This window comes from Hypanus sabinus, chromosome 22 (assembly GCF_030144855.1).
Source record: "Hypanus sabinus isolate sHypSab1 chromosome 22, sHypSab1.hap1, whole genome shotgun sequence".
NCBI classification, from domain to species: domain Eukaryota; kingdom Metazoa; phylum Chordata; class Chondrichthyes; order Myliobatiformes; family Dasyatidae; genus Hypanus; species Hypanus sabinus.
The window spans coordinates 56,929,373-56,946,242 of record NC_082727.1 but is presented as its reverse complement, the minus strand read 5'-3'; the positions used below and the strand labels follow the sequence as shown (position 1 = coordinate 56,946,242).

Genomic DNA, 16,870 nt, shown 5'->3' with positions numbered 1-16,870 from the left:
GGATGCACAGGGTACCATCTGCAGAGTAAAGGAAAGTTCTCTGAAATGTAACCACCAAATCTGTTTTTTACTTTTTATAATGTAGACACCACCACATTTTGAGCATGAATATTATATGCTAGATGCCAAGAAAAATCCAAGTCAGTTGTGGCTTCACCTGAAACAACACAATAGGTCCCTGGGTGTTAGCCATTGATGAGGTTAAAGAACACCTGTGGTTGCATGGAAAAGTATGAACAAAGAGGACTGGTTTCTGGAGATAAGAGTGAACCAGGGAATTGATGCTACATCCACACTACACTGGATAAATCCGTAATCGAAGCCTTTTCTCTTCATTTTTACCCTTTGTCCACACTAAAACGGCGTTTTCGTCCCCTGAAACCGGAGCTTTTCAGAAGTGCTCTCCAAAGTGTGTATTTTTGGAAATGCCGGATTGGCCAGATCAGTGTGGACAGGGTAACCGGAGACTTCTGAAAAAGCTGTCAGACAGCAGCGCGCCATTTCGTTGTTTTCTTGAACGCAACCTAACAATTTCAGAACAGGCGGCAACAAAACTGACGCCAGAAGAGTTAGAAATGTACTCACCAAATACATTGACCCATAACTTACTGAATAAAGAAGTATACTCACCTTGCCCTATTTTCTATCCTTGCTCGTATGAAGGTGGTTTACATATTTATGCAAGTACTTCTCTGACAATAGATGTGTAACAGCCTAATGTAACATTGTATGGACATACAAGATAACACTGATGCAGACATGTTTTATACAATTAACAAGGTGCTTTATTAATGCAACAGAGTTAGACAGTTTTTCAATGTTCAGCGTCAGCCGAGTCAATCTGTCCATGAACTCCCTGTCGGTTGCCTCCATACACTCCAGTATTTGTTTTTTTTTTACTTTTAAGTTCTCCTGCACGAAAGCCAACAGCTATCTGTCATTTTAAGATTTTCTAGTCTGTAACTACACAAACGCGCACTTTTATGGCAAGATTTGACACCAAATATGTTGCTTGTTTTCGGTAGATGTGTCCTGCGCATGTGCAGGAGGAGGAGATTCGCCGAAATCTCCGTTTCAATGTGGATAGAGATAATTTTTAAAGCGCATAGTGTGAACGCCTGTCGTTTTTACGCAAAACCGGCGTTTTCAAAATTATCCAGTCTAGTGTGGACGTAACCTAAGAAGAGCATGTTTTGAAATGCAAAAAAGGTTAGGGAGGATGTTTCTGGGAATGGAACCTTGCAGAAATTGTGAAGTACGATTAGATACAGAGGCAAGTGGAATGGAAAGTGAGAACCGGGGAACTTTGTACTGGCTTTGTCTAAGAGCAGAAGAGGTGAACATATAGGTTTAGTACAGTTGAGAGCTGTGTCAAAGCAGTGGTATCCTGGATGTAAGTGGGAAGGGTCTACACTAGCGCAGAAAATGGGCGGCAGATAACTTAAGCACTCCTTACCTACAGCAATAAAATAAATTAGTGATATACCATAAATTCCGGACTATAAGCCGCTACTTTTTTCCCACGCTTTGAACACTGCGGCCTATACTACGGTGCAGCTAATGCATGTTTCTTTTTCATGCCGCCAAAAACATTTTGCCTCGTAACAGTAGACCAATAAAATTGATGAGTAGTTCACAGAGGTCCAATGAAATTGTACGATAAATCAAGCACACTTTCACAATTAAATTATTGTAAATCAGTCATTTATACTCACCCTCATCAACATGGAAAACACTCGAAGAAAAGCATATGATGCAGCTTTTAAGTTAAAGGCGATCAATCTGGCGGTTGAAGAAGGAAATCAAGCTGCTGCACATAATCTTGGCATAAATGAATCGATGGTGAGACGGTGGAGACGCCAGCGTGAAGAACTGAGTCAATGCAAAAAGACGACAAAAGCTTTCAGAGGTAATCATAGCAGATAGCCCGAACTTGAAAACTTTCTTGAAGACTGGGTTAACACACAGAGAGCAGGTGGCCGCGGTGTTTCCACCGTGCAGATCAGACTGAAGTCTAAAGCAATCGCCACCAAAATGAAAATCGAAGATTTTAGAGGTGGGCCATCGTGGTGTTTTAGATTTATGAGACGAAAAGGCATGTCCGTCAGGGTACGCACGACTCTGTGTCAGCAGCTCCCTCCCGACCACGAGGAAAAACTTGCTAACTTCTGCACATTCACTCAAACAAAGATAGCGGAGAATTCCATCGGGCCAGATGATATCATAAATATGGATGAAGTACCTTTGATGTTTGACCTGCCTCTCACTCGGACTGTTAATAAAAAAGGTGACTCGTCCATCACACTGAAAACAAGTGGCCATGAGAGAACGCATTTTACTTGTGTTCTGAGCTGCACAGCATCCAGACTAAAGCTTCCACCGATGGTGATTTTTAAGCGGCTGACAATGCCAAAGGAAAAATTCCCAAAAGAAATCATGGTGAAAGTCAATAAGAAAGGTTGGATAATGGAGAGTCTAATGAAGGATTGGCTGTGAGAGTGCCAAGCGACCAGGGGGATTTTTTCACAGAAAAAAAGCATTGCTCGTTATGGACAGCATGAGGGCCCATATAACAGATTCAGTGCAAGCTGCCATCAGGAGTACAAACTCAATTCCAGCTGTGATTCCTGGGGGCACCACGAAGTATTTGCAGCCACTGGACATCAGCGTGAACCGGGCATTTAAAGTGGCGCTGCGCGTTGAGTGGGAGGCTTGGATGACGAGCGGCGAGAAATCCTTTACCAAAACAGGCCGCATGCGAAGAGCATCTTTAACTCAAGTCTGCCAGTGGATCCTAAATGCGTGGAGCCGTGTCACAACATCCATCATCACCAACGGGTTTTGAAAGGCTGGACTGCTGCGTGATGAAGAGGACCGCGTGCGCTCAAGTGAGAGCGACAACGAAGAGACTGAAGTGAGTGACGAGATCCTGAGGTTGTACAATTCGGACACTGAAGGACTTTGATGGTTTTAGTGCGCAGGAGGAAGATGAAGAAGGCGATCAATAACTTTTCCTGGTAGGCTGCAGTATATATATATTTTTTACCAGTCGTTAGGAGATATTGGAATGTTGTTCGTGCACTGTTCAGTAAAAAGTATACGCAACGTAATTTGTGTGTTACCGATACGTATGTATATTTAAAAGTAGCTGTATTACAGGCACTGTTCGAAAAAAAGCATTTGCAATATGTATTTGTTTATGTTACCATACGGATTTAATTAAAAGTTAAAAAATCCTCACGTGTAATATCTTTCTGTGTAAATATCTCATATTACAACGTGGGACACCTGTGGCTTAAAATCCGGTGCGGCCTGTACAAGTACAAAATTGATTTTCTTTCTAAAATTAGAGCGTGCGGCTTTTAATCAGGTGCGCTCTATAGTCCGGAATTTACGATATTTAAAATTTATTGTTTGCCTTGCCAATTTTAATGATTGGTATATGTGATTTTCCAAGACCTATACCATTGCACCATCTGCACAATATTTCCATGAGCACCTTTAGCCTTTTTTCAATAATTCTCTATATTTTTTTCCCCACTTGATGCTCCTTCATGTCTGATTATCCCTGGACTTCAGTTCATGTGTGACTCTAGCTTCCTGTCTGTGAAGAGATTTTCACTGCAGTCTTGTATCTGAGATCCTGCTGTGTGGTTTAAATTATTTTGACAGACTTTCCCTTTAGATTTGCATTTTCTTTTCTCACTTGATTTTTTTAAAAGTATAACACACCTCCCCCCATCCCAGCTGATCTGCTAATCTGCATCTCAAAAGAATCTGCTCAACGATTGCCAAAGCAGCAAATAATTGAAAAGAATATAGTGCAACTACCATCATGTAATTTTACTTTGCTTCCAAACTGCAGAAATTCCTAATATTATGCAGCTATTTTTTTAATTTTTCCACTTTGAAATGACCATTTGTCATTTAGTAGTGCCTGATAACCATAGGAGAACTATTTCCATCACTAATGCCCAGAAGAATTGCTTCATTGCAATGTTCAAATTCACCTTGTGAATGATAAACAATTTTCTAACCACGATCCCATACATATTGTAGCTTGACTCTTGCACTGTTCACATCTAGGATTTGTCTGGTTGCAAGAAGAATATCAAAGAAATTTTTTTTTAAATTGAAGTACTTTTAGGAACTACCTTTGGTGCATTCAGTATTTATTACTTCCAAGCTAAAGGCTATTCACATGGAAAATAGCCTTTTCTGTAACTTTCACTTGGGAAAAAAAAAGAATGAGCAACCCACTAGCTGCAGGCTCAGGAAATTGATTTTCCATCTAAGTGTTAAAGAGAAAAATTAGCTTTCATGTTCATCTTGGATACAGGTATTTGGTATTTCAACAAAATTTTGTTCCCTACTTGCATAGGTGCATTTATAGGTGCAAGAAAATACAATTGAATACTTTTATTCTCTTTTCACATATTCCTTTTAATAAGGAAATGACATGGTTGGCATGTCAAAAGTTATGAAGTTAACTAACTGAAATAGTTAACTTTTCTTTTAATGTGGAATACGCCCTTCCGGTCCTTTGAGCCATACTGCCCAGCCATCCCTGGATTTTAATCCTGGCCTAATCATGGAACTATTTACATTGACCAATTAACCTACCAACTGGTATGTCTTTGGGATTGTGGAAGGACACTGGAGCACCCAGAAGAAATCCACATGATCATGGAGAGAACGTACAAACTCCTTGCAGGCAGTGGCAGGGATTGAACCCGGGTCACTGGTAATGTAAAGCTTTGTGCTAACCACTGTGCTAACATGCCACCCTGTGTTGCTCAAACTACTTGATAAAAATAGGAAGATCACAAACGATAAGGAAATCAATTTTGCCTATTAAATAAATTACTTTTAACTGTAGATATATTCTTAGACCTGATGGATTTTTGAGAAAACTTTCTGCAGTTTCTCCTTGAACTCTGAAGACCAACACCGAACTCATGTTAATTTCTCCATCAGATAACCAGTTACTAAAGTGCCCAGGAATGTTTTGCGGTGGACTACATAATACCTCCAGAAAAATCAAGTTAAGTCAATTCTTCATACCAGTTGTCAGTTCATAATAGTCAGTTGAGTTGCCTTTTGAATGGTTTGGAAATAGGTCAGTGGTAAGAATCTTCTTCAAAATTAACATAAAGTTGTGCTAATTGGGCAAGACTAGAATAAGGTTCACACAGACAATTCAGAAAGTGTTTTAAGACAAACTGTACCCATTGGAAAATCCTCCTTGGTCTCTTGAGTTTTCTTGCTTTGACCAATATCTCACCTGATACTTGCTCTCAACCAAAAACATTTAGCAAATTAACTACCACTGCTACCACACCCACTCCCTCCCCCTCTCTCCCCCATCAATTCTTACCCCATTATAGAATGGCCATTTTCACACTTAACTTTCTAACCTTATGACACCCCTGCTGTCAAGTATGTTGTGTCATTAAAGCATTATAGAAATGTGAGTGATCTTTTTCCAAAATATGGAGAAATGTAACCTTCAATCTTTTTATTTAATCATTGATTTTTTAAAATATTTAAATGTTTCTTCTTCAACGTTTCAAAAGTTTTTAATTGTCCAGTATTGCAAAGCCAGAGTCTTGGGATACAGTGCCCAAAGTCTGCTTAGAACATATTCCTCTTTGTCAGATGCCTATCTCGGGTGACGATTAGCTTCCTGGGAGAAGTGCAACCAGGCAGAGATGGTTGATACCAAATTTGGACTGGGTAGTGGATCCAGGACCATGCAGTTCACTGTTTCACTGTGTATTGCTCAACATAGTGGAGCACTGCTTATCAAAATGAAGGAAGGTGGGAGTTATTTGATCTGAAATTCCTTTCTGGATGTTTTGGTCTGTGAACATGAGTGATGCAAAACGAGTCAATATCAAGGACTCCCTTTGCACTTCATGAGAGTCTGTTGGGATTGTATGGAGAAGACTAGAATATTTGCTGTAAAGTAGGCTTCTGTAAGTATATCGAACTAATTCATGACTAGTCTCTAAGCCAGCTCTGTCAATACATGGCCAACGGTCCTTCAATGATGATGGACCTAGCAAGGTTGACAGACAGGAAATGACTGGCCTATATTCCCCCATCAACCGAGGTATCAGATTTGGATATATTAACAGACCATGTAATTCTACTTCAATTAATTAATTATATACATGTGAATAGTTTGCTGGGCTGTACCATAGGAAACAAATATAATGATGTGGCCTGAAGTTACATTTCGGCTAGATTTGTAAATGTGGAAAAATTTCCTTAATTGATGAACATTTGTGAACCAGATGGTTTATTTCATAATGCTCATAAGCATCTTCATCTTAAACTTGCATTGATTTCAATTACAATGGTAATTATAATGATAATGTAGTGAATGCAGAATTGAAAAATGTTGCAAAAATAGCTTCATGATCAAATACTGTAAGACAGTAAGCATATGTTTCATTACTTAGAATTCTAATTGCTTTGCACGGCTTCAGTGTTTCATTTGCTGATAACACTACTAATAAAACTTTAATATCTTTTTGCATGAATTTTCCACTTATTAAAGTGCTACCTCTTAAAACCTATTTTGGGATTTCATCTTCAAACTCCATTAGGTTATTTGCTGCATGGAGTATTTTTTTACATATAAGCTACTCAGTTTCAATTTTTAACATGAACTAGAGAATCTGAAGCATCTGTTGAAATCCAGGGAGTGTTTTCAAATGCACGAATATATCTCAGGGAGTTCTGCTTGATGCAATAGGTAATGAAAGTATGTCAAAGCCCTTTCAATAATTAGAAATTAAAATTCTGATTGCTTGTCTCTTCTGGCCTCTTCTCCATTCCCCCTTACTGTGCATTGTATGTTGACATAGAAATGGTGCTGGAACAATTATTGTTTTTTTTTGCTTATGTATTATGTGCCTGTCTAAATACAGGAATTGAGGAATTATCAATATTGAGGAATTAATAATTATAATTAAAAGAATGAGACTGACTACCACCAACCACTGAAATATGGTTGTTCTTAAAACTAATGTCTGGTTTTCGTGTGCATGATGGAAATGGTGGTTGTCTGTCGTGCTTTGACAATGACAGGAAACCAGTGCAGGAGAGTTCCTCTCTCTTGACCTCAGAAGACTGGGTCTAGTGATGGCACATTTCTAAATTTGTAACAAATAATTTTTTGTCAAGTTTACCTCAGACATCTCAAATATTTTTAGTTACTTTTTCTTTATATAGGATGATCCCAGCAAGCATCCTTCCCTGCATCCGGCCTTAACTTCCATTTTCAAGGTTTCTATCATCTCTATTCACTCTCATACTTTGTCAGAAATAAATACAGTAATTCAGAAAATCCATATTTTTGAGAAAGCGCTTAATCCAATTTATTTCATATTTCCTACTGCAGTGTGCTGAATTTAATTTGTAGTAAATGAAAGCAAGATACATGATGCTTTATTGAACATCCTCACAGGCGTAACCTTGACCATTCAGTAGTTTGCACCACTCCCTTCCATTCACCTTTACCTTTCCAATTTTTCTGTTGCTAGCTTCCATCATTCCTTCCTGAAATAAATTTGAGGTAAAACTCTTAATCATTTTAATATCTTTCCAGTGTAACTTCATTTTTTGCTCAGCTTTTAATCTAACAATAATGATGATTTTTATATCGGTGTCCATGTCCTTTTTCCTTTGTTCTCTGACCCAAATTTGTAATATTAAGGAGGCCTTTTCTGCCTGCTTCTGAAATTCTTTAAAGTTTTAACAAAAGGTTGCATGCAATATAATCTATTGAATATCTTGGTTCAAGTGTATACCTTATATTTTGTCATTTAAAAAAAGACTTTGAATGCAATCTGCATAACATGAATGGAAATGATAGAAGTGGTTTTATTAAATCCACGAATCTGAAGTGAAGAAAGCCTGTTTACAATTATGTTCTGTACCTAGGGTATTCTGTAATCTGTCACAGAGAGATGAGATGTGTTTTACTTAGTGAAAGGTCAGAAATCTGTTGTAGGATTAATAAAACCATAACACATTTATCACCGAATAGTTGAATGTATGCTTGTTTCTCACCCTCTTTGAATAAGTTTCACTAAGTTATGGAGTTATGCTTTGGAATAACAGCTGTGTTGTAGGTCCATGATTTCTCAAAGCTTGTTATAGCTTTTACCATATACCTAGATTGTCAAACACTTCAAAATTACTAAAACACAATACATTCGGGTAAATAATTTTGAAGAGTTAATGCTGCCAATGTCAGTATCGGGTTTCATTCTAATGCAGTTATTTATAAAATTACCAGGGGTAGTTCAAAACTATCTTAGTGTCATAACTTTTTCTCAAACATGGTCATAAATTTCAGGCTGTGCAGTTAATGGATGATTTGTAGCAACCTAAATATTTTTGATGTACCCTTGTACAGCTAATGCATCCAGTTTCTAAAATGAGAATATTGAGGTGGAAATGCACAGCAGATCATTCTAACTACAAAGCAAATTTAATATGGGTCACACAACAGGTAATGCTGCTACCCGACATTGCCAGTAATCTGTGTTTGATCCTGACGTTCCATGATACCTTTGTGGAGTTGATGCATTCTCCCTTTGACTGTGTGGATTTCTACCTTGCATTTCATTACACCAAAGTATGTAATTCTTTCATCACAGTGAAAGAGTACTGAGAAAATTCACAAGGATGTTGCTAGGTCTGGAGGACCTGATTTGTAAGGAAATATTGAATAGGTTGGGGCACTCTTCCTTAGAACGTAAAAGATTGAGGGCAGATTTGATAGTGGTACACAAAATTACGAGGTACAGATTGGGAAAAAACTTGCTCGCATTTATTTTCTGAGGGTAGATGGGACTACAACTAGAGGTCATGGGTTAAGGGTGGGAGGTGGGAAGTTTAAGGGAATCATGAGGGGAAACCTCTTCATTCAGAGGGCTGTGAGAGTGTGGGTTGAGGTGCCAGTACAAGTGAGCTTGATTTCAACACTAAAGTGAAGTTTGTATGCATACATGGTTGGTAGGGATATGTAGGGCTCTGGTCCCGGTGCAAGTCGATGGGAGTAGGCAGTTTTAAAGGTGTTTCGCATGGATTAGATGGGCTGAAGGGCTTGTTTATGTACTGTATTTTTCTATGACTCAAGCATGTTAACTGCTAGCTTAATTAGTTATTCTAAATTGTGGGCCGAAGGGCCTGTATTGTGCTGTGGGTTTTCTAAATTGCCCCTAGTATAGATGTGTGGTAGGAAAAGGTGGAAGACTTAATGGACGTTTAAGAGGGAACAGATATCATGACTACAAGTGGTGTTACTAGAATTTCTCAAGATCCCGTGCAGAAACTGTGAGCCACATAAGCTGCCTGCTATGCCACAAAAAATATGAAATGGTGTTTTTAGATTTGCTGCTGAAGAGGATTTGAATCCTTTATGATACCAAAGAAACTAGGAGCAGTAACTACATGACATTAGTCATTTTAAGGATGTTGCATATCATGTCAAACAATAAGTAATTGTTCCATTCAAAGTTGGGCTGTCAGAATTTAATTGAAGATTCTGATGAATGGTGTATCTGGTACTCCCAATGTGGCCTCCTCTACATTGGTGAGACCTGACATAAGTTGGGAGATCGATTTGTGGAGCACCTCCATTCCATCCATCAAAAGTGGAATTTCCTCCTGGCCAATTATTTTAATTTTTGTCCCTATTCCCATTCCGATATGTTAGTCCATGACTTCCTCTTTTGCCACGAAGAGGCCACTCTCAAGATGGAGGTGCAACACTTTGTATTCTGTCCAGGTACCCTCAAACCTGTTGCTATGAACATCAATTTTTCTTTCTGGTGATTTTTCCCCTCCCCCTTCCTCTTCTTCAATTCAGCACTCTGGCTTCTTACCCCTTCTACACACCTACCTATCTCCTGGTGACCCTCCTTCCCTTTCTCCTATGGTCCACTCTCCACTCCTAACAGATTACTTCCCCTCCAGCCCTTTACTTTTGCCACTCACCTGGCTTCACCTATCACCTAGCTAGTCCTCCTTCCCCTCTCCCCACCTATTTATTCTGACGTCTTGACGTCTTGCCCCCTTCCTTTCCTGAAGAAGGGTCTGGGTCAGAAATGTTGACATTTCCATAGATGCTGCCTGACCCGCTGAGTTCCTCCAGCGTTTTGTGTATGTTACGGTGGTGGAAGCTGGTTTTGTTTATGTAAGATTACTGTGTTGGTAATGTATTAATTTACATTATTTTCCAGAGTTGAAAGAAAGTTTGTCCCGCATGGGTTCGGATTTAAAACAGGGTTTCATTAGCTCTCTGAGAAACGCCTGGCAGACTCTGAATGAATTTGCACGTGCCCATACTTCAACTCAGCTACAAGTGGAGCTAGAGAAGGTAGCAAATCAAATTAAAGAGGAGGAAGATAAACATGTGGAAGAAGGTAAATTATACTATGTTCTCTCAGCTATTAATGTATGACATATTGTATATCCAATGCTTTCCCCCAAATAAATAGTGTTATTCATTGCATCTTCAGTTTTTCCACACCACTGAATAATGGCAATGCAGTCTCTGTGGAGAAGAAGTATAAACTGTGCAAGCTACCATGTGTAACAGTTTGCAAAAGGTGAAAGTGAGCAGGAGATGGTTCTTGTGGTTAACATGAGCTTGGAGATGGTAAATGGATAAGAGGAAACTGGAGTGAAATGAACATTTGAAGTGAGCATGCTTGGGTGTCTGGTACTGTCTATGTTGCCTCAACAGATGAAATCATCTCTTATCTTGATGAATGTTTATTTGGGGTGACATGGTAGCATAATGGTTAGCACGATGTTTTACAGTACCAGCGACCCAGGTTCAGTTCCTGCCACTGCCTGTAAGGAGTTTGTACGACCTCCCCATGACTACATGGGTTTCCTCTGGGTGGTCTGGTTTCCTCCCACAGTGCAAAGACTTGCGGGTTGGTAGGTTGAGTGGTCATTGTATGTTGTCCTGTGATTAGGTTAGGGTTAAATTGGGAGATTGCTGGCAGTGTGGCTCGAGGGGTCAGAAGGACCTGTTCAACGCTGTATCTCAATAAGATAAATAAACAAAATAATAGTCAGCTCTTTGCAGCTGTTTCAGAAGGTGGTGTTGAATTTCATTGGAATGGAAAGTAGCAGTGAAAGAATGGTTAATCGCAATCCATTCAAAACTGAAAATATCTAAAAATCAAAGCTATTTTAGGCTGTAAGAGAAGAGGAAGGATCAAGAGGACAATAGAAGTATCTGTGCTAGGGTGGATGATGAAAGACTGAATGACACAGTGGTGCTGGCGAAGGTTTTAAAGCAGAAGGAAAGAGGAAAAAAGGAGAAGTGGCAAGTATTATTTGCCCTCAATATTGACTTGGGAAGAACTTGGGCTCTGTCCTCCCCAACCCCATGACTGCGGATCCCTACAATATCCTGAGGAAAGTTAACCATTGGTGAGAATATCAACTGAATCAGGCCCAGCCGTACCAACAATGTTTCTCAAACTAGATTTAAACTTGCTACAAAATGGTTTATATTTCTTGATATGTGAAAAAGGTGCACTAACTGAAGCTCTAGGCCACTTGATTGAATGGGTGCAAATGCAGTAATCTTTTAGAAGCCAAGTGGAATATAGGACTCAATAGTTTAAGTCAGAACCAGGGTCAGTGAGCATGCTGCCGAACACCAGCACATTGTGACTAATACATGTAGATTAGCAAATCATTAGGGTTATCTCCTTTTTGTGAAACATCTTATCAATGGAAAAAATGAAAGCAGTGATGTATTATTAGAGTATTCCAACTCTTGGTCATTTGCCATCCTGGTTCAAACATTTGACAATTGGAATATCAATATTTCTCACTGCTGTAGATGTTTCTAAATATGGAATAATGGTAAAGACTTGCCAAGCACGATAGTGCTGTTAGTGGTCTTTTAAAGAAAGTAAAGATTAGTCTTATTTGTCACATGTGCATTGAACCATACTCTATAGGGAAATACATCATTTGCATCAACGACCAATACAATCCAAGGATTGTGCTGGGCAGCCTGCAGGTGTCACCACACTTCTGGTGCCAATGTAGCATGCCCACAACTCACTTACTCTAACCTGTACATCTTTATAATGTGGGAAGAAACCGAAAAACCCAGAGGAAACTTGTGTGGTCATGGGGAGAATGTGTAAACTCCTTACAGACGATGGATATAGAACTCCAATCGGTGATTGCTGGCATTGTAAATCGTTGTGCTAACAGCTTTGTTACAATGCTGCTCTAAGTAACACTTGTCTGGTCTGTCAACAGCATGTAGGCTTATGATCAACTTGCAAACTGTTACGTACCCCGTAACTGGGTCACTTACCAGCAAAGACAGAGAGGTCCGTTGAAGTCTGATGGTTCTATTTTTAACAGTATTTATTGATAAAAATACACAAAAAGAATATCAATGCAAACATACAGTTAATATATGTCATCACTACTAAGTCTAAAAGCGCGGGTATAATAATAATCACTAAGAAATAGCTCTGTCGTTGTCTAGGGGATAATATATTGTCCGATGGAAATATAAAAGTCACTCAAGTTCATGCAGGCTGCAGCCTTTGGTTGGAGTCGAGAGAGAGAGTTTAAAACTTGCCCATCCCTTTTATGATGTCAGTCCTTCGAGAGTTGTTGGGGCTGATTTCTCCTTTGTTTTAACTAAAGCCATTCTTCCGTGGTAAGGCCCACCAATTCCAAGGCAAATGGAAAAGGACACACATGGGCTTTCCACCGGCTGTCGCTATTACGCTGTTACAGGATTTCTAGCGTTTCTTCTGGTGCGTCTGAAGGGGCTGTTCCCCAAACCCTCTTTTATCCTGACTCACAGGGTCTCAGATGTCAATCAGGTCGGGATGATGCAATCCCTCAACCAACCCCCTCTGATCATTCCCTGAGGGCTTCCATGGAGTACAGTACTCAATACACAATTCTGTCTCCAAGAGACAATGGCTGTTTTCCATGGCTTTGTATCGCTGAGGGCCAGGACATTCCAAATGCCTGTCTCTCATTTCCTGGGTCTCCTGACCTGAATTAATAGCGATCTTGCGATTCTCAAAAAGGAGGGGGCTACTTTGGACTCTTCGGCCCCTCAGAGTTGGGCACAGGCGTAACAAAACCAAACCCACATCTCCCTCCATCATTCTTCACTATCCATCTTTCCCTGTCTTACAAGTATAGGCATTGAAATCGATTTAATATTAATGTCAAATTGCTAATTTCCTAAACTATCTGTCAAAGTCATAGGAAGAAAGTGAATTAAAGTATAATCATTCACCAAGCCTGATTATTTGGTTTCTAGTGCAGAAGTGTAGATGTTCTAGACCTCTAATGTTCTTGAATCTTAAATGATAAAATTGTGCACATAAACTTTTTAGGGACAATAGTTGGTTAATGCTGCCATGGCACATTGCACAACTTGTACCAAAAATCTTACATTGTTCTTTACAATAGACAATAGACAATAGGTGCAGAAGTAGACCATTCGGCCCCTCGAGTCTGCACCGCCATTCTGAGATCATGGCTGATCATTCACTATCAATACCCAGTCCCTGCCTTGTCCCCATATCCCTTGAATCCCCTATCCATCAGATATCTATCCAGCTCCTTCTTGAAAGCATCCAGAGAATTGGCCTCCACCGTCTTCCGAGGCAGTGCATTCCACACCTCCACAACTCTCTGGGAGAAGAAGCTCTTCCTCAACTCTGATTTAAATAACTGACCTCTTATTCTCAATCCATGCCCTCTGGTACTGGACTCTCCCAACATCTGGAACATATTTCCTGCCTCAATCCTATCAAATCCTTTAATTATTTAATTATTAAGGTTAGCTGGAGAGGTATGTGGCATTACGTTTGAAAAGGGCAAACAAAGCATTTAAATACATTATAAATGGTACATGAACAGGGAAGAATTGGAGTCCATAAATGTCCATAAATTGCTGAAGATAACAGAACAGATAAATGTAGTATATTTGGTTGCATTCAGCATAACTAGCAGATGTTTATTGGGCTACAAATAGAGCATTGCATACATTCTTGATCAGGTTACAAAACTTGATGGAGGAGATTCAGAGGTGTTTTGCCAAGATGCAAGAACATTTGTTAATAGGGCAGACTAGGACTATTTGGGAGATGGGAGGGTGAAGGGAGTTACTATTGGGATATGTCAAAAAATATTTAGATGACAACACAAAGTGAGCAGAAAGGAAGTTGTACCCACGTCAGAGAGGCTAACAGTGGAAAGATACTGTGTGGATGACTAAGTTCTTTCAGTATTTCTGTCTTTGTTTTGGTTTCCAATGTCTGCAGTTTTATTTGTTTTCTGTTGATTTAAAGTAATTGGTAAAAGAATGAAAGTGCAGTTCAAAGAAGTAAGAGATATCTGCTATTGTTAGGGTGCAAGAACTTGCTACCAGAAAGCCCCATCATACATGAGTATTTGATGAGATGGAGCTCAGTGAACCAAACATTAGGATCTGGAAATTATATACATTTTTTTCAGGATAGCACAGGCCAAATGGCTACTTGCTATGTCATAAATTTCTGGACAATGATGGATCATTGATGTGTAGATCTAGATTATTTTTTGGACCTTGGTTATGATCGTGTTTAGGCTTGGCTTGGCTTTCCTGGGTCTGATGGATAAAAACATATTTAAGTAAGTTGAGTAATCCAGATAAATTCTTTTGTACTAAGTCAATATAGACACTTATGTCCTAGATAACAGTTTTTTTTGTGTTGCATTATGTAACTTAGAGCAAAAGCTGGTGGAGAGTCCAGAATCATCCAAGGATGAAGATTCAACTGTGAAGATTGGAATGCTGAATGGAGGACAGCGTATTGATTATGTTCTACAAGAAAAACCAATTGAGAGCTTCAACGAATATCTGTTTGCTCTTCAGAGCCATTTATGTTACTGGTAAGAATGAGTTTTTTTTAAATAAAGGGCTGCTCATCTGCCATTGCCCGCAGCACAATTCTGTTCCAGAGAGTCACTGGCATTCTGCAACATAATATCGGTGAGCATACTGAGCACTTTAAAGATTCCTTGCAATGAATCTGGAAGTAAAAACACACCTGCTTACATTTTTCAAATATTTTAAAGTGTTAATGAGGTTCTTGCAAACAAAATCAAGATGGAAGTTGAAATATTGAAAGTGAACATTGAGGCACTTTTAAAAAGAAGAAATTTTCAAATACTTGAAAGAAAGGCAATCTAAAATTTAAAAAGTATAGTTTTATAGCTTCCTAAATACTTTAAAGCTGTGATCATGATTTAATGTTGAATTAAATCTTGCATGAGGCATGGTGTAGCATTTGAGTTTTTCGGGAAGTATCTGAAATTTTATTCACTGTGAGGGCAGCAGTGATAACCTGCAGTGTCCCTTAGAAGTTGTGCACTATCCTGATTTGTAAATACATTGTCAGTGTTTCATTGTTGCTGGGTAGATCATGAAAGCCTAAATACACCACAAACTCTGGTTTCCACTTTCCTATTCAACTAGTCATATCCTCACAACTCCAGATTTAATTAAACTGACTTCCTTTTCATAAATATAATTCATAATGAAATGTTTAAATTTGCTATTGTAGTTTATTACCTTTTTTTGTAAGACCTAGTGAGTAAAATATAGCTTTATAATTGCCTCCAAATGTACATGATCACTGGACTATTTCTTGAAGGCTGCATCTTTATGAATGAATTACAAAAATCAATTGATCATTTTTCAGGATTGCTGGGAGGGATTTCCTAAGCAGATTAAAGGTGTAACCTTAAATGTAGGCCTTGATTTTATAGAAGAATATTCTCTTCTGTGACTGGAGATTTGATTACAATTCATCTACCAAGTTGTAAGTACTACACACAGTAGCCCAAAGGGACCTGAGTTACTGAAGAACCATTTGTCTGGATACTAATGTTAATACTTACAATATACCACTATAATTTTACTCTGTTGAAAGTCTTGTTCTCTTAGGCATTCCATTGTGTGTCTACTTATTAAATTTAAGGATATATAAACAAGTCGTGTAAAACATGATTTTATTTATAGCCTGTTTTCAAACAGGTACCTTAGTTTACACCATCAATATCTAATAATCTTGCAAAATCAATGATAATGTGGAACTTTTAATATAGGAACGGCACTGCCGACATGAAATTCTATTTGCAGAAATTGCAAATATTTATGCACGAAATACTGCAGCATGTTCCTGCCTCACTACGTGTGCCACATGCTAGTGAGGTGAGAACTACAGTACTATAGCCAGGGTGTCTAAGACTTTTGCACAGTACTGTAGCAATCTCATGTATTGCATTGTACTGCTGCAAAAAAAAAACAAATTTTATGACATGTGAGTGATGATAAACCTGATTCTGATTTGGGTCTCTATTGTGGACTGAGAGTGGGAAGAGGGTAGAGAGAGGGGAATCATGGTTGGGAAAAGGAGAAGAGAAAGCGGAAGGAGCAGAAAGCACAAGACAGCCCATAAAACACAGGAGCAGAATTAGGCCATACACCCCATCGAACCTGCTCCGCTGTTCCTTACTGGCTGATCACAGATCCCACTCAACCCATACACCTGCCTTCTCGCCATATCCTTACTGACCTGACCGATCAGGAAACTATCAACTTCTGCCTTAAGTATACACAGGGACTTGGCCTCCACCGCAATCTGTAGCAGAGCATTCCACAGATTTACTACTCTCTGGCTAAAAACACATCCTCCTTACCTCGACATTCTGTAATGATCAATAAACCAATTGTTTGGAATCAAATAACCTTACCTGGTGTCTTGGGCTGGGTGTGTCTGCAACCATG

At 39.1% G+C, this 16,870-nt stretch overlaps 1 protein-coding gene across 2 annotated transcripts in view; it reads left to right on the top strand.

Annotated features, from left to right (window-relative positions):
* Positions 1-16,870, top strand: part of sec23ip (SEC23 interacting protein) — a 142,216-nt gene that overhangs the window by 82,898 nt on the left and 42,448 nt on the right. For both annotated transcript variants that reach the window (XM_059947815.1, XM_059947814.1), the window contains exons 16-17: positions 10,263-10,445; positions 14,808-14,970. In XM_059947815.1, the coding sequence (XP_059803798.1) occupies positions 10,263-10,445; positions 14,808-14,970 (346 nt within the window). The remainder of the gene's footprint in view (positions 1-10,262; positions 10,446-14,807; positions 14,971-16,870) is intronic.